Source organism: Geotrypetes seraphini, chromosome 6 (genome assembly GCF_902459505.1).
Source record: "Geotrypetes seraphini chromosome 6, aGeoSer1.1, whole genome shotgun sequence".
In the NCBI taxonomy this organism is placed as follows: Eukaryota; Metazoa; Chordata; class Amphibia; order Gymnophiona; family Dermophiidae; genus Geotrypetes; species Geotrypetes seraphini.
This window is the reverse complement of record NC_047089.1, coordinates 178,729,563-178,754,902: the sequence shown is the minus strand read 5'-3', so window position 1 is coordinate 178,754,902 and position 25,340 is coordinate 178,729,563. Positions and strand designations below refer to the sequence as shown.

Sequence of the window (25,340 nt, the reverse complement as noted above, 5' to 3'; positions counted from 1 at the left end):
CTTAAATTTTGTCACTTTTATCATATCCACTGGCAGAATATTGCTATCATCCAGACTGATCTTTAAAAAATATATTTTCTTTGATCTCCCCTGACTTTGAAGTTATTTTAGGGTCCCTTTTGCCCTTGAATTTTCCTTTCCAGGGAACATTTTATCTTACTATGAGCTCCTTTTACTAAATGGCACTAGAGGTTTTTAGCGCGAGCTGGCGAGGTAAATGCTCTGACACTCAAAGAAATCCTGAGGGTCGGAGCATTTACCTCGCCGGCCTGTGCTAAAAACCTCTAGCGCCATATAGTAAAATTCAGTGTATTCTAGTGTAAACCATAATTGCATTATCTCTTTCTCTTCTTTTCTCTAGAGAGTACATTGACCATAAGCCACGATGGCTGGTACTTACCGGTAAATACGGGTCACACTGACATTCTGAAGGCCAAAGATTCTGTTGAGATTCATATTTGGGGGAAGGTTACCAGGACCATCAATAAACTGAAAGAAAGCATACAGAACATACAAGGTTGACATTATGGTACTCAAAAACAGCACCACCCCACCAAAAAAATAATCAGTGCAGAGTGATATTCTATAAACAGCACTCTGAGTTGGGCACCGTTTATAGAAAAGTGCTTAGAGTCATTTTCTATAAATTCCAAAATAATGATCTCAATTTATATCCATAAGTTGTAAATAACTAACTAATTTGTAACATGTGCTCAGAGAGAAGGTAAGCACCTCTTCCTTTACTTCATCATGCTTTGTCTTTTGCCCTTCAGTCACAGTGATGCACCCATGTCTTGTCGCCGGTGACAGTTCTCTCCAGAATACTCAGATCTTCTTCATACCATTTCAAGAACGGGGTTGCAACCTCCACACGCTGTTGTTTGTGCAGATCAGTACGCTGTTTGGAAACCCATCGTGTGCAGAAATTTCTGTATCCCAAGTCATCAGGCATTATGGCAAATGCAGATCCATAGCTGATGTCCAAATCTGCAGCCAATTGAGACACCGTTATCCGTCGGTCTTCTCTAATCAAGGCATCCACCCCGTCAATGTGCTCTTGTGTGCGCGATGTTGATGGGCGACCAGAACGACCTTCGTTGGTTACACCTGTTATTCCTGCTTTATACCTTTTTAATCCACTCATAAACTTTTCATTGATTCATGATGCTATGTTCATACTGAGTCAATATCCAATGATGAATTTTCACAGGTATCACCTCCTGCTGCACTTTGTTCTTCAATGGTGCTATCTTGCAATGGAGCATCCATGTTTCTGATCTCATGGCTGCAGACAATGTACATGAGGCAGGCAAAAATTTATTATCCCAAAATAAAATGCAGTAATATAAAAACCTTATTACCAACCAAGGGACCCAACACGGTCCGTGTTTCGGACAAACACCTTCATCAGGGGTCCATGGTAAATAAGGTATAAAGTATATCGCAAAAAAATGAAGATAACAACAATTGCCTGTATATTAAATCTGCTGAAAGTGCTGCCAAAAATGAAGTCACTCAACTTCATTTTTGGCAGCACTTTCGGCAGATTTAATATACAGGCAATTGTTGTTATCTTCATTTTTTGCGGTATACTTTATACCTTATTTACCATGGACCCCTGATGAAGGTGTTTGTCCGAAACACGGACCGTGTTGGATCCCTTGGTTGGTAATAAGGTTTTTATATTACTGCATTTTATTTTGGGATAATAAATTTTTGCCTGCATCGTGTACATTGTCTGCAGTTTTTGTTTGTTCTCCTGCTTCGCTGTTTATTCTGCAGATCTGGTTGGATTTCTTTTTGTTGTTCTGATCTCATGGCTGCCACACGACTAAAAGTTGAGTGCTGCACTGTGTGTGGATGAACTATCCAACAGGCAATATACATATACTTATGTTGCATTTCGCTAGCTCTATTCTGGTTAACTCTTAATTTAACAATTGCCTTTACAACCCCAGACACACCCCCATGCTAAAAAATATTTCCTATTTTGTAGCATTTGGGTAGTGTGGGCCAAACACAGAACTACTGTGGGACACCTGAGTACTCCCCCATGGCAGTGCCTTTTAGTGCTTACTGCAGCTAGTTGCCGGGCTGGAGACGGGTGGATATCTTCTCTTGCTTCTAGAGGGGCTACATTTTATAGCAGGCACAAAGATGATGCTATAATGCAGTGTTTCCCAAGTTGGTCCTGGAATACACCTTTGACAGTCAGGCTTTCAGGAAATCCACAATGAATATGCATGAAAGAGATATGCATATATTGAAGGCAGTGTATGCAAATGTATCTTGCATATTCATTGCGGTTATCCTGAAAACCTAACTGGTACCGGAGTACCCCAGGTTTGACTCAAAAAACACTGTTCATGTACGCATGAAGGTTTTAAAATCTATCTTAATATTGTGCATGACTACTTTTAGAATGCTTCCAGTGAGGGAAGGGTAGCTTTTTGGGGTTGAGCAATTTGCATGTTGGTCAGTTGTACTGTTTATTTAGCTGCTTGGCGGGAGGGCCCTAGGAGTACAGGCCTCCCCCCTTTATTTTATTTTCTTACGGTGTTTGTACTTTAGTTCTTTTGTGTTTTCATTATCTGACATCCAATAGGAGGAAATTTGTTTTCACTCAGAGAATAGTTAAGCTGTGGAACGCATTGCCAGAGGATGTGCTAAGAGCGGATAGCGTAGCTGGTTTTAAGAAAGGTTTGGACAAGTTCCTGGAGGAAAAGTCCATAGTCTGTTATTAAGAAAGACATGGGGGAAGCCACTGCTTGCCCTGGATCAGTAGCATGGAATATTGCTACTCCTTGGGTTTGGCCAGATACTAGTGACCTGGATTGGCCACCGTGAGAATGGGCTACTGGGCTTAATGGACCATTGGTCTGACCCAGTAAGGCTATTGTTATGTTTCTTATGACATGTTTCATAAGCAGCTTGTCATTTCATGGGTTGGGGGACTGGAGTTTACTTACTATATACTGGATGACATGAGCTGTATTGTTCTCATTTGTTTATGCTGGAATTGTCATAGTAAAAATTGTTACTTCTAAATAAAATGAAATACTTGTGCACAACTTGCCAACTCTGCATTCCCCTATTCAAAGGGCAGTGTCACTGCCTTACAGCAGTGTGGGCAACTGTAACCATAGAATGGAGAAAGCCATTTTCAGTCATAGATTTTAATCAGGTAACTGCTTAGCTGTATTTTTATTATTGTTCTGACTGTCCATCACCTTGATACAGCTGCCAAGTTACTCAGATAAGGGAGAGACACTTTCAGTTTGCACATTCTGGTTTTAAAATCTATATCTCAATGCAGTGTGGTATTTGTAGTGCCTTATTCCACCCACTGAAGGTCCACATAGTGCTTCAGGACTAGTCTAAAATCTTCCCCATGGATTTTGGTAACTTAAAGGGGCATAATCGAAAGGAACGTCTAAATCCGTTTTCGTCTAAGTCATAAGTCATCCAAAGTAAAGAATAAGTCCAAAATTTTTTTTGTTTCGAAAATCGTCTAACTATACATCCTGCTGATCTGATCGTCCAAGTCGCTAAATCGTCCATCTTTATACCACGTTTTTGTCCAACTTTTTGTCCAAGTCAAACACGCCTAGAACAAACCTGTTGGACGTGGGAGGGGTTGCAAAGTGATGGACTGAACACCCAGACATGGCACCTAAATAGTGGGGTACCTTTTAGGGCACTGCTGTAAACTTCGCAAAAAGGGTGCCATGTCTTCCCCTCACTACAGCTCCCTTATAGGTCATGGTGAGCCCCCCAAACCACCTCCAGAATCCACATAAATGTTATGTTTTAATTTCATTTAAAAGAATTATTCTACCCTTTCATCCAGTAGGGTGCACAGAGCTGATTCTAGGAACATCAATAAAATATTTAAAATACAAATACGAGGGCCCACTGAAAAGTTCTCAGCTCAACCAAGAAGAGAATGATATGGAGCCATGAAATTTACAAGTTATTCCACACTTTTCTTGACATTACATTACATTACTGACTTCTATTCCTCCTGTACCTTGCAGTTCTGGGCAGATTACAAAAGAGACATCTGGACATTTCCAGGAGAAATTACAAGAAGATTGGTGAATAACAAGAAGATTGGTGAATTACAGTTTTGGGAATGGGATACAGCATGGAAGATTGGGCTATTCCACTAGATTTACAATTTGGGGAGATGTACAAATTGGAGAAAGTGCAGTTCCAGTATATATACAGTTTGGGAAGCAGATGACATGCTTGAGGCTTTGAAGAGTAAGGATAACTGGAGAGGGGGAGAGGTTGAGGGAATTACATGGAGGGGAGTCCAGGGTTAGAGTTAAGATATCTGGATAAATTTTTTGAATAGTTGGGTTTTGATTTCTTTATGAAAAGATTTGAAGTTGTTTGTTGTTATCAGCAGGTTGGAGATGGTATGGTCCAGTTTCGCTGCATGCGTCGCTAGTAGACTGTCAAACATTTTCTTGCGCTGGGTGCCTTTGAGTAGGGGTTAGGTAAATGGGATCTTAGTTCTTCTTTGTCTAGTGGTGAGGTTTTGGTTCAGGCGGTTGTTTAGGTATTTGGGGGCTGTGCCATTTATTGTTTTGAATAATAGACAGTATAATTTGAATTGAATTCGCGCTTGTATTGGTAACCAGTGTGAGTCTAGGTAGGCAGACATGTGGAATAATATGTGGAATAACATGTGGAACATGTGGAATAACTTGTAAATTTCTTGGCTCCATATCATTCTCCTCTTGGTTGGGTTGAGAACTTTTCAGTGGCCCCTTGTACAAAACAAATTAATCAGTAGATCATATAAATAATACATAAATATCACTTAAAACATAATTAAATCATAACCATCCCCTCGCTAACCCCAGATCCTACTTTTCCCTCTCTTGGAAACCTTCTCTGATCTAACGTTGTAACCCTTCTTCCATAACTCTTTTTGTAATCCGCTTTGAACCGAAAGGTAATGGCGGAATAGAAATCTGTAATGTAATGTAATGTAACATAGCCCTTATAGAAAGGCCTTGTAATCAATTAGTTCTGAGGGAAATTACCAAAGAACCAAGGTTTCAAAGTGTGGCAAAATCTCAGATAACTGGTTTCTAATTTCAAAATGGAAGGAAGCTTGTTCCACAGGTTTAGCATAGTCCTTCTGGAAATCTGATGCCCCGTGGTAACCTTTCTAAAAATATTAGGCCTCAGTAATGATAAATTAAAAGCATGTTCTGAGCATAAAGATCACATAGGAATGTACCTTAAAAGTTTAACCCTCTTATCATGACCCCTCCTTCCATGCCTAACTCGAAATGCTGAGCATGTCAACTCAGCTTGAAGACAACTCATAGCCAATGTTAGAGTTATCATATTTGTGAAAACAAAAAAAAGAGGACACATGATCCCACTCACACTCAGGGCAGGATTAATTATTCAGTGGGCCCTAGGTACCCAAGTACACTAGGCCCCCTGGACCCAACCCTCCCCATCCCTGCCTCCCCATGCAAGAGGGTTGACATGAGGGAGCATCTCCAAAAGTACTAGCATCTTCTCCTTCCTTCTTTATTATTCAGTGCAGCTGTACTCAGTCTTTAAAAGGCTGCAGGCAGCAGATCCTACACGTTGCACCTGGCTGACCGAGAAGCCTTCCCTCCGATGCAAAATCCCTGCGTCATAGGAAAGGTTTCTGGGTCAGCCATGGGCAATGTGTAGGAAGCGCTGCCTATAGCCTTTTGAAGACTGTGAGTTCGGCTACACTGAATAATGGAGAAGGTAAGAGGAGACAGTACTTAGACATCTGGAGCTGACCCCGGAGACAGGCACATTGACATCATCAGAGCAGGCAGCATTCTGGGTCCCTCTGAACTCTTCAGGCTCATGGCACATGTCTACTTGGCCTACCCTTTAATCTTGTCCTACCCACACTCTACCCACAGCCCCACCTACCTTTTATCCATTTCCATGGTCCCCCTTCCCATCCTCTCTCTCTCTCCTTCCAACCCCCTCTCCTATGGGTGCTTCTTTTTTATTTCTCCCTTTCCTTCCAAATCCCAACCCTCACCGGTGCTTCCCTCTCTCTCTCTTTCCAACCTCCTCTCCTGCTGTTTCTGTCTCTCCCCTCTCATCTAGCACTACATTCCATGTTCTTTTCTCTAGCACTCTCTCCTTTCCATAATGCTTCTCCTGCCCACCCTCCCTCTATGCTATTTCTCCATCCCTCCCTCCTTCCCTGCCTCCATGCTGTTCCTCCAGCTCCTCTCCATGTTGTTTCTCCAGCCCCCTCCCCTCCCTCCTCTGACCTCTGCTGCTGCTTCATCTCATGACCTCTCTAGCTCCAAACTCCCCCATCTACTTCCTCACCGGTTGCTGTAATTCAGTCTTCAGACAGCTGGCAGCAGCAATTAGCCCCAGAAGCTGCCTATCTGATGCAACTTCCTGTTCCCATTTAGGCAGGACCTGCAGAGAGGCGGCTTACAGGCCTGGCTGGTGGCAGCAGGCTCACCTCGTTGCTGCTGCCAGCTGCCCAAAGACTGAATTACAGTGACTGGGGAGGAGGTAGGTGGAGGAGTTGGGAGAACTGGCTAAACCTTGACAGACTCTCCATTAAAAAAAAGTCTGGGCACCCAGACTTTCCTCTAACAATAGGACATGTGCGGGTTTTGGTAATCCTACCCAATAGGACATGTGCGGATGTATGGTAACCCTATCTAATGTAAAGCTTATAGCAAGGGTGTTAAAACTTTGTCCCATTGGCTACTCAGAGTAATCACCTTGGAGACTAACCCCATCTTTTACAAAACTGCACAAAAGGTTTTTAGCTCTGGCAGGCACGCTAAATTCTCTGCACTGCTCCGACACTAAAACCCTCTTGCACAGTTTTGTAAAGTGTGTGTGTTGTGGGGGGGGGGGGGGGGGGGGGGCAAATTTTATATTCATTAAAACCTCCCCAACATTTCTGTGGTAAATCTGCATATAAAAATGTACAATAGTCAAGGTGGCTGATTTTCACTGATTGTATTACAGTTTTGAATTGTTGGGGGTAAGTTGTTCTACTTATATGAATAAAAGTGACTATATTTTTTGTTTGGTAGTAATTATGATAGAAACTGGAAGTTGTACCTTGTAAATATTTTGATTGGCCCAATGTTTACACAATAGTGTACGAATGTTCCCCCCAGGTAGAAATGTGACGAAAACCAGAAGGATGAGTAACCAGGAGAAGATGAAACTGAGGCCAGTACCTCTGCAAGAGAAAAAAGTGGGAGAGATGCACATGGGAACTGTCTATAAATACACATACCCTTCTATCAAGCTCCAGCAAACAAACATACTGTATAGGGCAGGAGTGGGCAACCTCAGTCTTCAACCAGTCAGGTTTTCAGAATATCCCCAATGAATATGCATAAGATCAATTTGCATGCACTGCCTCCATTGTATACAAATAGATCTCATGTATATTCACAGTAGTGTAGTAAAGTGTGAGGGGGGAGGGGGGAGTTAGCCATGGGGCGGACCGCCCTGGGCACCATCTTGGTGGGGGAACTGGTACCTCTCTGCCCCCATGCCACATTTGTGCCTTCCCTTCCCCGCTCCCCCCGCATACTGTTTTAAATATTTGCCATTGCAAGCAACTACCTGCTGCTCGTGATGGCCTGGCTCCCTATAAAATCACTTCCGGGTCACGGGGCCAGGAAGTGACATCAGAGGGACCACCAGTGCCAGCATGAGCAGCAGGTTGGAGACGCTGCTTGTGCTGGTGAAGATTTAAAGAGGTATGGGGGCACGTGCGTGGTGTGGTTGGCGTAGAAGGAGCAGGGGCTGGCGTGGAAGGAAGTGGTGGGGTGGGGTCGGAGAGGAGAGGAGGACTTGGGGAGCACCACCTCCCCAGGCGCCTCCTACCCTCGCTATGCCACTGCATATTCATTGGGGGAAATCCTCAAAACTTGACCAGGTTGCAACTCCCAAGGACTGAGGTTGCCACCCCTGGTATAGAGGATACCTTATTAAACTGTTTGCAGGCACACCAAATTTAGTTAAAAATAATTATTTTTCTCTCCAATATAATTGGCCACATTTATATATTGGTCATTTGGCTTGTCATACTTCAAAAACTATTGGCTCAATAATCAAAAGCACTTATGTGGTCAGCAGAAGGTGCCAACTGCATGGGTTTTTAAAAAAAAATTAATTTGGCAGCATTTCTATGGATTACTTTAGGCTGTGATCTCTATGAAGATAGTTTTATAAAGTATAAATAACACCTGTTTTCATGGGTCAATTTTATATGCCTGCTTGACTTTATAAAATGCTAGCATTGGTAAGAAAGAATATGCACGCATATAGGCCCTAGTATTTATACCAGATTTAGGGTTGATATAAGTGCTAACATTTGCTTTCCTGAAGAATGCATGTGCATTAAGAAATATTATAATCTACATATGTAAATGTGGACTTTATCCATAATTCTGCTTCATGCACGCCCACAATAGAAGCATGTAGCATTCAATTTAGGTGCATACTTTATGCTAGTTGATATTTTTATATGAGACCATTCACTTGTGTAAGTGACACTTAAATATGCAAATGACTAAAATACTGGCATTTATGCATATGTGCCTAAAATTAGGTGATTCTATAAATGTATCCATCTTAAATTGTGGCAGGATTGAGGGCCATCTAGGGACAGGGATAATATTTATATAGAATGGTAAAATTCAGCCACTCCTCTTCTAATTTGTGGGCTCCTTTTACAAAGGTGCACTAGGGCCTTAAATAGTGCGTGTTAAATTCTCGAGCGCGCTAGCCACTACCGCCTCCTTTTTAGGCGTACAAATAACAGATAACCAAACAGGGATTTGTTCATGTACTGACAGAAAAAAATGACTTCTCCTCAAAATTATTTGGTTCAGGGAACCTCTGGCCCTGGCACTCTAAGCCACAGTATACCAGACCCAGGCAGGGCCCTGCGTAGGCAGTTTCTGAAACTGTGGCACCCTGACAATACTTACCTGGTCATTGGAAGGTGTCCAGCAACGTTGGAAAATAGCAGCACCTGACCTCTAGTGCTATCTCAGAATGCTTCCCTTATTTGGCAGGCTAATCCCTAGTGATATGTCAGAAATCACCAGTAGGGGTTGGGCACAGTCATTTTGAAAAAGCGAATAGGCATTGCTTCTGCCTTCTGACACAAAGTGGTTGAGGAAATTAATCAAAATCTAAATACACTAAATCTAAATATCGCACATCTGACAGTGAAAGCTAGAAGGGTGCTTGGGTGCATAGGAAGAGGAATTGCCAGCAGGAAATAGGAGGTATTGATGCCGCTGTGTAAGATTCTGGTGAGACCTCATTTAAAATATTTTGTATAATTCTGGAGACTGCTTCTTCAAAAAGATATAAACAGGATGGAGTTGGTCCAGAGGAAGGCTAATACAAAGCATAAAAGGACAGACCTAAAGATCTCAATATGTATACTTTGGAGGAAAGGCAGGATAGGGGCGATATTGATGGAGACATTTAAATACCTATGTGGCATAAATGTGCATAGGTTGAATTTGAAAGGGGATAGACTAAGAAGTAACCTCAAAATAGTTTTTCATAGAAAGTGAATGTGTGGAATGGCTTCCCAATGGAAGTGGTGGAGACAAAATTATTTCTGAATTCAAGAAAGCATGTGGTAAGTATACTGTATCTCTAAGGGAGAGTAAGGGATGCTTTAAATTTATATCAGCCAAAGCATACATAATGATCAGAATCTGCAAAGCAGTTATGTACTGTATACCATCTGTGACAACATATCATTATACTGAGACTTGCACACACATGTTTTCTATGTTGGGACCCAAAATGTGGAATAATTTGTATAACATAAGAGCATAAGAATAGTCAGGCCTTCCGCTTAGACATCTCGTTCACCTCTCGTCCGTCCACAATTCGACTGCATAGCTCATATTCCATGAGAGCCGCTATACTCAAGTTACCCCTCTCTTAAAGTCACTTCATTGGCTTCCCATACGATTCTGAAAACAATTCAAACTCCTATTACAGACCTACAAATGCACTCACTCAGCTGCCCCTCACTATTTCTCTTCACTTATCTCCAATATGTTCCTCCCCCCTCCCCCACCCCCCCGTGAGCTCTGCTCAGCTGGTAAGCCCCTCCTGTCTATGCCCTTCTCTTCCTCTGCCATCTCCAGACTCTGTCCCTTCTATTATGCTGTGCCATATTCTTGGAACAAGCTGCCCGAATCCCTACAGTGGGCTCCGTCTCTGGCAGTGTTGAAGGCCCAGTTAAAAGCCCACCTCTTTGAGAGTGCTTTCCACTCCTAACTCCTCTCACCTTGGGGTCTGCATCCCCAACCTTATATGTCATGTCTGTCTGTTCAAGTTAGATTGTAAGCTCTTCCGAGCAGGGAATGTCTATTAAATGTCAAAATGTACAGCGCTGCGTACACCTTTCAGTGCTATCTAAGTGACAAATAGTAGTAATAGTAGATGGCATGGATAGATGAACTAGATAGCCATATTTTCTTCATCTGCATTTATTTCTATCTTTTTCTATGTTTAATACAAAATAACTGCTGTAAAACTCCTTTATGACGTAAAAAGGTTTGATCATTGTCACTTTATTCTTATTCTATGAGGATTAGTTTCCTGTTTCCTACTGGATTACTTTTAAAATACTTATCAATGTCCATCAAATATACTATTCGAGTTAAACTCCATTTCTTTTTAATTGCATAATATCTTATTTTCCATCAAAAGCTCTTTGGTCGTCGGGTCAGAACTTATTAGTCCTTCCGTCTTTTCAAATATTTGCTTAGATTCGATAAGCAATCTTGTGTCAGCATTCTTACATAGAAACATAGAAACATAGAAGATGACGGCAGAAAAGGGCTATAGCCCATCAAGTCTGCCCACCCTACTGACCTATCCTCTTACGTCTATACCTGGCGACCGATATTCTAGTTCGACCCTCGTAGGGATCCCACATAGGTATCCCATTTATTCTTAAAGTCCAGCACGCTGCTGGTCTCGATCACCTGCGCTGGAAGCTCATATCCAACGGTCAACCACTCTTTCTGTGAAGAAATACTTCCTGATGTCGCTATGAAATTTCCCGCCTCTGAGTTTGAGCGGATGCCCTCTAGTGGCAGAGGGTCCCCTGAGAAAGAAGATATCATCTTCCACCTCGATACGTCCTGTGATGTATTTAAATGTCTCAATCATGTCTCCCCTCTCCCTACGTTCTTCTAGAGTGTAGAGCTGTAGTTTGTTTAGTCTCTCCTCGTACGAGAGATCTTTGAGCCCCGAGATCCTCCTGGTGGCCATCCGTTATTGCCACATTTTGGAATAATTTATCCCTGAACTTTCACTTAGAATTACCTTTTCAGAAATTCAAGGGGGCATTCAAAACTCATTATTTTAATTAAGCATTCTTCCAGTTATAATTTTGTGTTTTATTATGTGCTATAGTCTGCCCCACTAACATTATCCAGCCTATCAACTGTGTTTTAAATGTAAGATTTATCCAATAACTCAGAAAGAAGTTATTCAATCACTTCATTAAAAACAAAACTCATATTATTTTAACCTCTGCCCACTTTTACTTAGCTGCAGTAGAGCTTTCTACTGCAGCGCAGAATGCTAAATCCTCCAACGCTGCTCCGACGCTCATAGAATTCCTACAAATCTCATTCCTACCTATCGAAGAATAAGGCATTCAAATATTCACTTGTTCCAATGTTTAAACTCTACTCAAAATAATGGTAAAATCATTGAATGATTTTACCATCCAATCTTAATAATTCTTGATGTTATCAGAAGATTCTCTATCCAAACTTCCAGCAAATTTTTGAAAAAGCTCTTGCCCAACACAGACCTGTATTTCACTAAAGCATCTTAAGGAGCCAAGACAAATTGCGGTGCTCCACGAGACATAGCATCACTCCTAAAAAAATTTTTATTTTAATATAAACACATTCAAACTACTCCTAACAATATACTCCTGGTAATTTACTACATAAATCTTAAAATTATACTTTCACAGACATATTCCAATTGGACAACACACAGGATACAAAATATCAGGATACTGTAGGAAGATTTATGGTCCACTAATCAGTTACATAAACAAATACGTGCCTGTTAATTTCTAGGGAAGACCATAATATCTCATCCAGGTTCAGCTTGCTTAGCCTACTTATACGAAACCAGACCCAGGCTAATGAGAAATACTTTTATTATGAAAATAGAAAAATATAATTCACAAGCCAGCAGCAATATCTAATTATTGTTCACAAAATATCTGAATACATATATGAACTCAGTACATAATTATTACAACACACAAGCTAGATAAAGAAGTAACTAATTCTTACACTCTATAATTCCTTATAATAATAATTCCTCATTAGCAGCAACTAAATATATCGCTTATCACCAAGGGTAGCTTCACTTCTCCTTATCCCGAACCACAATAGGATTCACTTATCTAACCCCAGCTGATAAGATAATAGAATTCCATATTCTCACCATCCAATTAGGCCTTGGCACAAAATCAGGTGAAAAGGAAGTCGTCCTCTACTCAGAACTGAAGATAAGAATTCTTTTGGTACCAGAACAAGAGTTTGTCAGCCACTAGAATAGCTGTTACTTAAGTTGGCAGCAAAGATTTCCTTGATGTGATGGAATCCAGATCTGTTTAAAGTCCGATTCACTCTCTCAGACAGAGAGACACACGAGGTAACTTTTCAGGTCTTAATTATTATAGAGAATGCAGAGTAACCTATGATAAGATGCGAGTTCCCTCACATCCTGGCACAGACTAAATTATAATTAGCACCTTTTCACTTGGATCTCGTCAGATGACTTCTCCAGACCAATCCAGAAACAGAACTTAGATGAACAGACTTTCTGTATAAAGTCTCGCACAGGCTGTAGAACAGAGGCACCTTCGTTAGATAAGAAGTACAGGAACATAACTCCCCCAAGATTTACATGGGCAGATCACATAGGCATGGCTGGATGTCCTTGACTAGAATAAAGTTCTGGTACATACCCAGAATGCATCAGGCAGAAACAGCAAAGATGTATTCTTCTTTCTCTTCTTGCTAGGTTCAGGCTGGAATGATTTCTTGCAAATAATGGTTCAGGCTTGAATGATGATTCAGGCTTGATGATGTCATACAGGCCTAACCTTCAGGTGCAATTAAGGAAACACCCCTACAATACTCCATACACAGCAGGTTTGCTCCCCCACCACAGTTAAATACAAAAAACATCAGCGCATGTGCGCTAAAGTTGACACGTATAACCATTCCATTGGACAACCCAATTTCAAACTAAACCCCATTCAATTTCCTTATTCAGACCTCTCGGTTCCACTGTGTCCCATTGGAAAATTAGACGTTGTTCTTTACTCATTAAAATAGCCGACACATCCTCGCCCCTCAGCACAACAATCTGCATCAAAACTACGTTTGAATAAAGAATCTTCTGATAACATCAAAAATTATTAAGATGGGATGCAAATTCATTCAACGATTTTACCATTATTTTGAGTAGAGCATGGACATTAGAACAACTGGACATCTGAAATTTTAGTTTTCAATAGATGTGAATGTGATTTGTGGTAGTTTTGGAGACACTATTTTTGTAATTTTATTATTGTGATATGTTTCAAGAATGATGGAAGTGAAATGAAATGTGAATGCTTTTGATTATGAAAATACTCATAATATGAGGTTTGTCTTTATTGAAATGATTGAATAGCTCCTTTCTGAGTTGATGGATATGTCTGTACTGGAAATTAAATATTAAAAATATAATTCCTTTGGAGGAAAGGCAGGATAGGGGCGATATTGATAGAGTCTGAACACCAATTGGTCACCTTTGTTGTTTTGTTTGCTATTCACTGGTGTGAAGGCAGTTTCTCCTGTTTGTTTCCAAGAAATATAAGATTTAGCCACTTAATATTATGAGGTGGAAAATGTATTTTCAGGTAGAGTTTCCTAAAAAAAAAATTCTAGATCTGAGAATAGTTGATTTCATCTAGTTTACTAGAAGGGCAAAATGAAAGTCCTTTAAACAGTACTGAGATCTCATGCTGTGATAATTGGCAGTTAGAGAGGTTTATTATCCCCATTTGATTTACAGTACACTTCCATCAGTGTGGCCAGTGGGAACTTGCCTGCAGGGGATCCTCTGACTCTCCTATCATTTTGCCTTCTATTAAACCTCCAACAGACTGGAACATACTTTTAAACAAAAAGAACACATATTTTACTCCACCAGATGGGCAAAACAATAAATTAGAAAACTACAGAGAATTTCAGACACAGGATAAAATTGAAACTTTCCAGGGAAAAAAATAAAATCATGTATAATCTCCTACATGAGAATGAGCTGCCATAAAGAGCCTATAAATAACCACAACATTATCAAGACATCAAAGGAGGCTCTATAGTGACAACAGACATACCATTATATATAGAACGGCACAGACAGCTCTCAAACAATACATACCACAGGAGAGTGACTTGAGGAATTCACACAGTAATATATATAACAATAACTGAAAAATATTAACAAGGTATTTCCAAAGCAAGTGCAGTCACATCTAAAAATATTCATACCAAATCATCCTTCTCTGGGTGTGTTCTGTATGCTACCTAAGACTCACAATTCTGGAAACCACTGGCAGATTTATCCAGTGGCATAGCTGAGGAGGTTGGCGCTTGGCATCATCACACTATGCACCCCTCCGGTCTTCCCTGCCGCTTGAGCAACCCCCGCTCTTCCCCACTGCTTGAGTTCCTCCTCCCCTTGCGTACCTCTTGAAACATTCACCACGTGAGCAGCATCTTCCATCTGCTGCTCGTGCCAGCCTCTGCTCCCTTCTGATGTCAAGTCCTGGTCCCGCAACCAGGAAATGAAGTCAGAAGGGAGACTAGGCCAACGCAAGCAGCAAATGGAAGACACTGCACGTGATGGTGAACATTTAAAGAGGTACACTAGGAGGAGAGGTACCTGCTCCTCTGCGAAGATGGTGCTCGGGGAGGTCTGCCCAACCTCCCCTTACTAGACTCGTCATATGTGGCACATTAACAGAGGAAAAATCTAGACTTATAGGAGGCATTTTCAAAACAAATTGCCACCATTTAAACATCCTAATAACTCCGCTATAAGTGTCCTCATTGAATGCTAGCGTAATCTGGAATAAATTCACTTAAATTTAGGCATGCTCATTTACAACAGCTCTATGGCTGGTGTAAATATTAGCACCTAAATTAGACATATATGCACGCAAGTTACAGTGCACATCGGCCTCGCTTGTGCTCTGCCCATGTCCATCCCGTGTGAACATCTCTCTAACAATTACATCAGAAGGAGGGACTTTGGCAGAGAGAAGGCCTCAGATCAAGGCCTGTGAGGATAGGTGGTGGGGGGGTCTGGCTCCATTAGGTATGAATAGCTCGGGGGTGGGGGTGGGAGAGGTGCTGCCAACTGGAAGAGAAAAAAGTGCTGCTGCTGCTTGATCTGGGGGAGGGATACTGTGCTGTGCTGCTACTGCTAGACAAAGGGGGTAGGAGGAAGGCATTGCTGTTGCTTCTGCTTGATCAGGGGTGGTGTTATGCTGTCACTGCTAAATGGGTGAGGGAAAGGAAGGTGCTGTTGCTGCCAGACCTGGGGGAGAGAATGAAGGAAGATGCTACGATTGCTTGATCGAGGAGAAGGTGCTGTGCTGCTGCTCGGGAGGGGGAAACTGGAAGGAAGAGACTAAAAGGGCGCTGGGGCTGTAGGAAGTGGCTAGGGGTTGAAGGGAGAGTGCTGGACCCATGGGGGGGGGGTATGGCTGGAGCTGGAGGAAAGGGAGACACTGAACCTGTGTCTGGAGCTGGGGTTGGAAGGGTGTGTGTGTGGTTGACTGGTTAGAGTTGAAGGATAGGGAGGAAAGCACTGGGGGGAGGGGGGTGTTAGAGGGAAAGGAGAGATTCCCTGGGGCTGGAGGGGAAGGGAGAGAGGATCATGGACCTACAAGGTGGAGGGTTTAGCTGAAGCTAGAGGGGAGCAAAGCACTGGACCCATGGGGGGAGTGCTGGAGGGAAGGGAGAGACACTGAACTCATATCTGGAGCTGGAGGGAAGGAAGAGAGTTGCTGGGCAGCAGGCAGGGGTCAGGAAGGAAGGTAGAGTGGTGTTGGACCAATGGGAGGGGGGCTAGAGATGACAGAACGAAAGAGATAGAAGAAAGTTCTAGGACCCTTGGAAGGTTCTGGAAGGAATGGAGATAGGTATTAGACCTGCAGGGAAGAGAAGAGAGAAGCAAAGGGAAATAGAAATGCTGAAGGGGATGAAGAAAGAGGGTTAAAATAATGAGCATACAGCAGAAGGAGGAAAGAGAGAGGGAGAGACACATTGGTGTAGGGGAGGAAGAGACCAGATAAGCTGGACTTGGAGGTATACAAAAACAGAGATGAAATGATGGGCGTGAAGGGGAATATAGGGACAGAGGTACAAAGGGGAGATGCATGGGGATGATATATGGACACTGAGGGGCAATACCAGATATGGAAGGTGTATATGGACACAGGAGAATGCTAGACGTGAGAAAGAATAGGAACAGAGAAGGGATGTGCTAGACTTGGGGGAATAGAGACACAGAGGAGTGATGCTGGACACGGGGCAAAGTTAACTTGGATTGAAAGCACTGAATTTCCTGGTTTGCAGTGGAACGGTTTGCTGTTATACAGTTCAGCTAAGTACTTTTTTCACTATTATAGTTTTGTGATCTATAAGTAGTAAGTGAACATTTTGTTACGTAAAGGAGGTTTTTTTGGCCCATGATAGATGATTGAAGGGGAGCTAGTTCATACAGCTCGTTTCTTCATAGCCATGGAAGAAGTAGCTTCTGGGGCCTTTTTTCCTCTTTAGGAAAGATTCAGTCAGAACCACATATATATAGCACCCATGCTCAGCATTTATCACTGGAGGTTTTAGTGTACTTGCTATTTGATTTATTACTTCAGTTCCTTCAGGAATTTGCTAAATTGTCCTTCTCTACTACATATTAATTTCCTCATAACCTTGGGTTTCTTGTTCATTGATCACTTAAATTATTATATTGCATGGTTGAGCCGGAGCCTATTGCTCCACTCATAGTTTTTCTTGTTTGAAATGACAACATAGCATGTAGTATATATAACATAGAGGTGGTACCAATTCATTCTAGTATTTTTCTGAGGTCTTTTTGTTTTGCTTATTTTTGTCTCCTTCCTTCTTTCCTCCCTTTCCCCCTCCCTTTTTTTTAATTATCTTTTGCTCTATACTTTAAGGGGTTCATAATTGAAAGAGAAAAATGTCCAAAATCCGGTCTAAGTCGGCACTTGGATGATCATAAATAAAAGACGTCCAAGTGCCGATAATAAAACCAGGTTTTGGACATATTTCTAAACGACCTAGGCCTTCATAGTGCCGCTGAACAACCATAGCTAAATGGGACATTTCAAGAGGAGTGTCGAGGGCGGGATTTGGGCGGGACGTGGGCAGGCTTAGACTTAGTCGTACTGCATGTATAACTGAAAGTTATACAGCAAGGATCAATGGAACTTGGACGTTGTGACTTAGACTATGTAAAACATGGTCTAAGTCAGAAAAACGTACCTAAAGTGACCAAATAAGCACTGCAAACACATACTACATACCCCCCACACACTACCCCAGTGATCACTGATCCCCCCACCCCCATAAAAATATTAATCTCAACTTGAAAATTGTGCTTCCAGAACATCATCACCTGGCAGCCTGGCATAGGAAAGCCTAGTTGTGCTGCACAGAAGCGTCTTAAACCGTCTTGGAGGTGGGTTAGGGACCCATAGAGAGGTGGACCCATGCCCAAAAGCCCCTGTAATCACTGCATTGATATTGAAACATGTGCACTCCCCTATACACCCCCAAAACCCTTTTTTACTATCATATAAGTGACTCCTACAGCCATAAGGGCTATTGGGGTGGTAGATAAGTGGGTCTAGGGGATTCTGGAGGTGGTTAGGGGGGCTCACCATGCCTTATAAGGGAGCTGTAGTGCGATGAAGACATGGCACCCTTTTTGTGATGTTCACAGTAGTGCCCTGTAAGGTATCCCACTATTTAGGTGCCGTGTGTGGGTGTTCAGTCCATCACTTTGCAGACCCCTCCCATGTCCAACAGGGCTTGTTCTAGGCATTTTTGACTTGGATGAAAATGTGGTATAAAGATGGACGATTTAGCGGCTTGGACGATCAGATCAGCAGAATGTATAGTTAGACGATTTTCAAAACGAAAAAAAATTTGGATGTATTTTTTGAAAATGTGTCCTAAGCTATTTTTTACTTTGGATGAATTGCGACTTGGACAAAAACGGACTTAGACGTTCCTTTCAATTATGCACCTCCACATCATTACAGAGGCATTGTGGTGTTTTTCTTTTTAATACCCTGTATTGTATATTCTTGATACGATGCCATTTGAATTTTCCTGTTCTGTTACCAAAATTTTAATAAAACTTTTCTGAACTTAAAAAAAAATAATAATAATTTCTTAGTTTACATTCTCCATGCCTCTTTTTCTCCCGCTTCCATAGATTTCGATTTTCTTCAGAGCACATTTAAGAGCTTATAGTTTCTTTTCTAATCAGAGGTCCTCCGACTACCAGCACATGACTGAAAATTAATGCTCAGTGATGCTTCTCTATGCAGCAATACTGCCAGAATCTTTAGTTACTCTTTCATATCAGAAATTACCTAAATAGTTTGCAGACTCATCGATACGCGAAGCTCTCTGTAATTTTGTAACTTGCAGATAAACAGCACTTTACCGATCCTACCTCTAATATTCTGGGAAGCCAAGAAGCCCTTATATTAACTACAAGTATGATAAAGTGAACTTCAAACAAATAGTAATCCCTCTACGTGTGCCATAATGTAGAACTGTGACCATGTGAGCATGTTTCCAGGTCTATTGTATGACCTATACTATGAATATGCTCTTGTAACTGTTTGAGATTATCAGCTTAACAGAAAGAAAATCTTGAACACATTTATTTAGTATTTATAGACCACTTATAGCCTAATTGGTTTACCTTCAGCAGGTACTCAAGTATTTCTTCCTATCTATCCTGGTGGGCTAACAACCTGATTAATGTACCTGCGGCAGTGGAGTGTTAGTGACTTGCCCAGGGTCACCAGGAGCAGTGTGAGTTTAAAAAGAAATGTGTGAAATGAACTGAAAAAATAGGCCAAAAATCACAAAAAGGCCTAATCTACCAAAAATGAACCAAAGATTTTTTTTTCTGTGTGCATATCCCTAACACATATATACGTATATGGCATGAGAGGATGCTAGTTCTTCTCTTCACAAATTAAACAAGTGGTGGCTAAGGGAAGTACAGAATCTTACATCAGAAGTAGGATGGCAGCAGTCTCTCCAGTCCTGGTGTCCTCCTTTGCAGATATCCACCAGACACCCAGTACTAGCCCGAGCAAGGTAAAAAGGATAATCAGCAGCAAAATGCAGCACAACACTATTCCCAAAATCCACCTGAGAAGAAAAGAGAAAAATAAAGTTACAACTATGTCACTGCTATAGAGTCTGCTCCATCTGTCAGATGCTAAAAGGTTACCAGATAGCTCTAGCTCATTAGGGACAGGTTGAATCAGTCTTTGCTTTACTTTTGTTGTATGGAATAGTAAAAAATAAAAAAAAATCAGGACTGGCTGTGTCTGTCTTTGATGACCTGGAGCCATCTGGTAACCCTAAGTAAAAGGAGGCAGAAAAGAAGCAGGCAGTAAATGGCGCAGACAGTGATTAGTATGTTTTTCAAGTTTCAAGTTTTATTTCAAATTTGATTCTAATGCTTATCAACATTTCTAAGCGATGTATATCGGCAAAAATGGGGGGGGGGGGGGGACGACGACACAATCATATACATACAATAGTCTCACATAGACATAATTAGACTAATTCGATGTAAGGAAAGGGGGAGGAACTAATATTTATAGTAAAGAGAAGCATTTAAGGGTTGAACAAAGGGTGGGGGTATTTAAAAATAATGAATAGTACTAAAAAGTTTCACTGATCGAGAAAAAGAATATAATATTGGCTATACTCTAATCATAAATATCTAAAGCGTCCTTAAAGAGAAAACTTTTAAGGGAACCTTTAAATCTATCTAATATAGTCTCCTTCCTAAGATAGATAGGTAACAGGTGTTGTTCATTTGATCTTAGGGTCCTTGATGGAGTGTATGGAAGAAGAGCTCCTGTGCATGAACAGAGCATGAAAAAGGAGAATTGTCATCAATGGCTGGGCAGCATGCCACCCGACTTCTTTGCATTGGGGAGGTTTAGGCTGCAGAGCTCCTCTGCTGTCAGGGCTTGGACATTCCTACTAACATGGGTAAAATTTTTAATGGGGGGGGGGGGGAGGAGGAAGACCAGAGAGGTATGGGTGTCCCCTACCAAAAAAAAAAGAAAAAAAAATGGACTGTATGGCTACATCTCTGGTGTATATGTACAGTATGTGTACAGTATGTGTCTTTGTCTGTCTCAGACAATTATAGACCCCCTGATGGTGGAGTAAGGTATTACACTTAAAAAAAAAAGTTAAATTATGTCACAGTGTTTTTCCCATTTAATCTCCAAACCAAGCCAGGGAATGTAACATTAGAAATAGGAAATGCATAACATGCAAGCCAGTTGTTTTGAAGTTATTACCAATATTTGGAGAAAAAGTATTACAAATTGTTTTAAGATGTTAAGGGGCTCATAATCAAACAAAAAAAAAAATCCAAAAAGAGGCCTAAATCAATACTTGGACGATCAAAAAGCCAGCAGCAGGCTATGGTTTATTTTTGGGTTCATTTTTTTTAGATTGGGTGCAGCTGTTATGTGAATGCACAACATACACAATAGCTATCAGTAGCTCCAGAGCTGCTGGAAAATTTCAATCGTTAAAAGGGGGGGGGGGGGGGGAATCCCTTTTGTGCATTGCAAGGAGATCTCATTTAAATATTAATGAGCTCCTTGTGATGAATTTGCATAGGGCCCTTGGTAGCTGCTATGAGGATCGGTAACAGGTATGGAGAACCCTTTTGAACATGAGGAGGAGGGTTTCCATGCCAGCAAGACTGCTTTAACGAGTCTTACTGGCACAAAATCCTTTTGTGCACTGGGGCCTAAATCTTTTCCTGAGACAAAATGGATTTTTCCCTTAATTTCTTTTGAATTAGTCTTCAAGGTTTTTAATCTGTTTTGTTGTAGGCTAAATTAAAATAATTTAACTAACCCAGAACTGTAGACTTTCTTGGAAACAAAAAGAGGCATTTTCAATAGTGCATCTAAGTCTAACTTTAGATGTTTCTCACATGATGTCTAAAAGTTGGGGCAGGGAAATGTCCATTTTCAAAACCGCTAGACATCCACATTTTCTTTTCTGCAAATGACCTATTTGGATGTCTTCACCCTTAGGATGTCTAACTTTTTGGCCATTTTCAAATACAAAAACTCCCAAGTTCAAAATGTCCAAATTAAGCCCATTTGGACATGGGAGGGACTAGCATCTTAATGGACTAGCCCCACAGACATGCCAACAGGGCACTGGAGCACCTTAGGGGGCACTGCTGTGAATGTCACATAAAGTGTGATATGTACATATTTTACCAGAACTCCCACTTAATATATGGTGAGCCCTCCATAATTACCCCAAAACCTACTATACATACCTACTACCCTTATGGCTGCAGGTGTCACCCATATGGCAGTACAATATGTTATGGTGGGCTCACACTTTCCACCGTAAATGTAGTGGGTAAGGTGGGATATGGGCCTGGAACCCCTTCTCTATGATTCACTACACTGCCTACCAGGCTACTCCACACACCTGCTTTCTGCTCTACTAGGATGTCCCAAAATATCTGCAGATGTCATAGAGGCTGGTATGTATTATTTCATTTACATATTTGTGGGGTGGAAGGGAGTCAGTGACCACTGGGGGAGTGTGTATGTGGGTGCATGCTTTCATCCCTCCAGTGGTCATCTGGTTAGCTCAGATACCTTTTTTGGCATGTAAACAATTTGTTGTTTGTAATTCTAATTCTAAATGTCCAAATGACGCCCTGGACTTCTCGAAAAAAGATTTAATTATCCCTGCATATGGTCCAAGTGCTACGACCACCCAAATCCCACCCCAAACACGCCTCTTACATGTCCCCTTAACACGTAGATGTCCTGGAGGGTGAATACCCTGCAAGATGTCTAAAATCTTAGTTTCAAAAATTGGCACATGGACGTTTTGGCTATTAAAACATCCAAGTGCTGGTTTATCATGGTTTTCGAATGTCTGAATTTTTTGAAAATGAACCCCATAGTCACTGTTTCATACTTTTAAAATAGCCTTTCTCCCATATAAAAGCACAACACTTCCACTCTGCTGTTTTTCCTAAAGACTATTTTCTACGAATTCGGTCCAAAACTAATTTTAACACATAGCGAGCCTCTTCTACTGCATTAACTTGAAAACAGTTGCTCTAACTGAACTTTTTTTAACAGTAGTTTCTTTTTTTTATATATATATTTATTGTCTTTTATTTACATCAAAGCAAACAAACTTTGAATAAGAAATCCTATATAATAAAACCCTAGAGCGCGCATGCGCTCTTGAAAAATCGTGATCCCTGGCGCCATGTTTTCTGATCCATGGCCGCGTTCCATTTTAGAATGCGGCCATGGATCACTCTGGCCACTCCCCTCCTCACTCACCAATCCGAAGCAAGCTCCTCACCAACTGGAAACAAGCACCTCACCTCCCGCCCTCGCTCACCGCTGCTGCTGCCGCTGCCGCTGATCCTTCTCTTTGGGGCAGCCTGCGATTGTGGCCGGCTTTGGTGGGCCTCGCGGGCCGCTTTCCGGCCTCGGTGGCACGTTCCCTCTAATGCACAGGATCGCGTCGGGAGGGAGCGTGCTTCTGGGTTGGGGAGCGGCCTGTGAGGTTCGCTGGGGCCGTCCACAATGATCGCGGCCTGGAGCAGGCCAGAAGACGCCGGGATGCAGGGAGGGTAAGCAGGGGAATCAATATAGGGGGCCAGAGGGAGAAGGAAAGGGGGCTGCTTTGGGGGGAGGGGTGTGCTGAGGGGAGACAGAAGGGGCCATGGAGAGACAGGGAGAGGGAAAGGGGGCTGCTTTGGGAGAGGGGTGTGCTGGTGGGAGACAGAAGGGGCCATGGGGAGATAGGGAGAGGGAAAGGGGGCTGCTTTGGGGGGGAGGTGTGCTGGGGACAGACAGTTTTGCACTGGGGGGAAGACAGAACGGGCCATGGAGAGACAGTTAGGGAGAGGGAAAGGAAGCTGCTTTTGGGGGTAGGGGTGTGCTTAGGGCAAACAGCTTTGCTCTGGGGGGGGGGGAAGACAGAAGAGGGCCATGGAGAGACAGTTAGGGAGAAGGAAAGGGGGCTGCTTTGGGGGGAGGGGTGTGCTGGAGGCAGACAGCTTTGCTCGGGGGGGGGGGGGGGGGGAGACAGAAGGACACAGACAGTGGCCAAGGAGAGAGCGATAAAGAAACACAGATTGACAGACACACATATATTCTAGCACTCGTTAATGTAACGGGCTTAACGACTAGTTAAAATATAAACTCCTGAAGGCAAATTTTTTCATATGTTAGTTACAACAATACAGTCCACAAGAAAGAAAAGAGGGAGAAAAAAACCTATCACAACCAAGGGAAGTTGGAACTTAGAAAAGGCAAAAGGAAATATGGAGACTGTTAATCAAATCAAATTTCTGTTCGGCCAGGTTCCTGGACAATGGCTTCACTATCTGGTTTTCTAGAAATTGCCTTGTCTTCCAGGAAAAATTGTAATTGTTCAGGATCATAGAAAACATAATGATTACTTTGATAGGAAATAGAACATTTACATGGAAAACGCAGTTGAAAAGTAGCCCCCCAAATTCAAAACTGCTTGACGAAAGGTTAAAAACTTCTTTCGTCGAGATTGTATCCATTTAGAAACATCTGGCAATATCGCAACCTTAGAGCCAAAGAACTCAGCTTTTTCAATTTTATAGAAAAGTCGAAGAATTGCTTCTTTGTCTTGAGAAAAGACAAATGTCACTAATAGTGTGGCTATAGCAGTAATTTCTACCTGGGAAGATTCCAGGAATCCCGTAATGTCCAGTCCAACTGGTTCTTCAGTCACTACTTCTTCCTTACTTAAGTTAAGGTATTACAGTTTCTGGAGTGGAGGCATATTTGTCTCTGAAAACTTCAAGACTGAAGTCAAAAAGAATTGAAACATTTTCTTAGGAGAATACAATCTGAAGACAGGAAAATTAAGAAGACACAAATTGAGATTCCGATTTGCATTCTCCAGATTTTCTATTTTCCTAATTAGCATATTTCTGGTCTCCTAAATATTGAAAAAACAGCAAGGGAATATATATATATCCAAGGTGATACTTATAAATCACTGTTGTACTAATCACCTTTGTTTTACTTTAAACTCTGATTACAACACAAGCTGATGTGGTTAAGTGAACACTCAGACCCGCAGCTGAGGTCCGGTGAAACAAGTTCACGGAGCAGCTGTTAAGGAGACCATCATTGTTGTTCACAGTCTCCTCCACCAAACAAAGGCTAAATAACAACACATAAACTTGAAGAAAATAAAATAATAAATTTAACAGGGACTTAACTTTGAATGGTGTAGATGGTACACATAACTGCTCCAGAGCTCCTCCGTTTATACACAATACCGACCCCTATATACAGAGAAGGTATATAGACGATGTCTTCTTCTTGTGGAATGGAGAGTGTGACGAATTGGAAGAATTCCTAAAAGAGTTGAATCAGGCAGATCCTAACATAACCCTTACTCATGAAGTAAGGAAGGGTTATGTTAGTAAGTAAGTAGTGATAGGATTTCCTTTTTGGATATCCAAGTAGTAAAATCTCAGATCAACTCTCAAGTGTGTTATGATACTACTTTGTACAAGAAACCGTCCGATCGGAACACTCTCCTACACTATCATAGTCATCATCCAAAACCCCTCAGGGATAGCATCCCTGTGGGACAATTTTTAAGATTGCGGAGGATCTGCTTTGATGAGTGGGACTTTCAGCAGCAGGCCACGCTTTTATACACAAAGTTTATGGAGAGAGGTTACCCTCCCCGGGTAGTTAAACGGGCATGGAAGAGAGCCCGAAACTGTCAGCGGGAGTGGCTATTTCATCCCCAACAAAGGGAGAATAGTGGGGCCGTGGTATGTGTATTGCCTTATTCCAATCGAAGTCAACAAATTAGAAAAATCAT

The 25,340-nt window shown here is 41.8% G+C and overlaps 1 protein-coding gene across 1 annotated transcript in view; it reads right to left on the bottom strand.

Annotated features, from left to right (window-relative positions):
* PROM2 (prominin 2) overlaps positions 1-25,340 on the bottom strand; it is a 159,283-nt gene that overhangs the window by 50,653 nt on the left and 83,290 nt on the right. The window contains exons 10-12 of the mRNA XM_033950017.1: positions 19,434-19,574; positions 7,117-7,240; positions 401-489 (exon numbers count right to left, since the gene is read on the bottom strand). Coding sequence (XP_033805908.1) covers positions 401-489; positions 7,117-7,240; positions 19,434-19,574 — 354 coding nt within the window. The remainder of the gene's footprint in view (positions 1-400; positions 490-7,116; positions 7,241-19,433; positions 19,575-25,340) is intronic.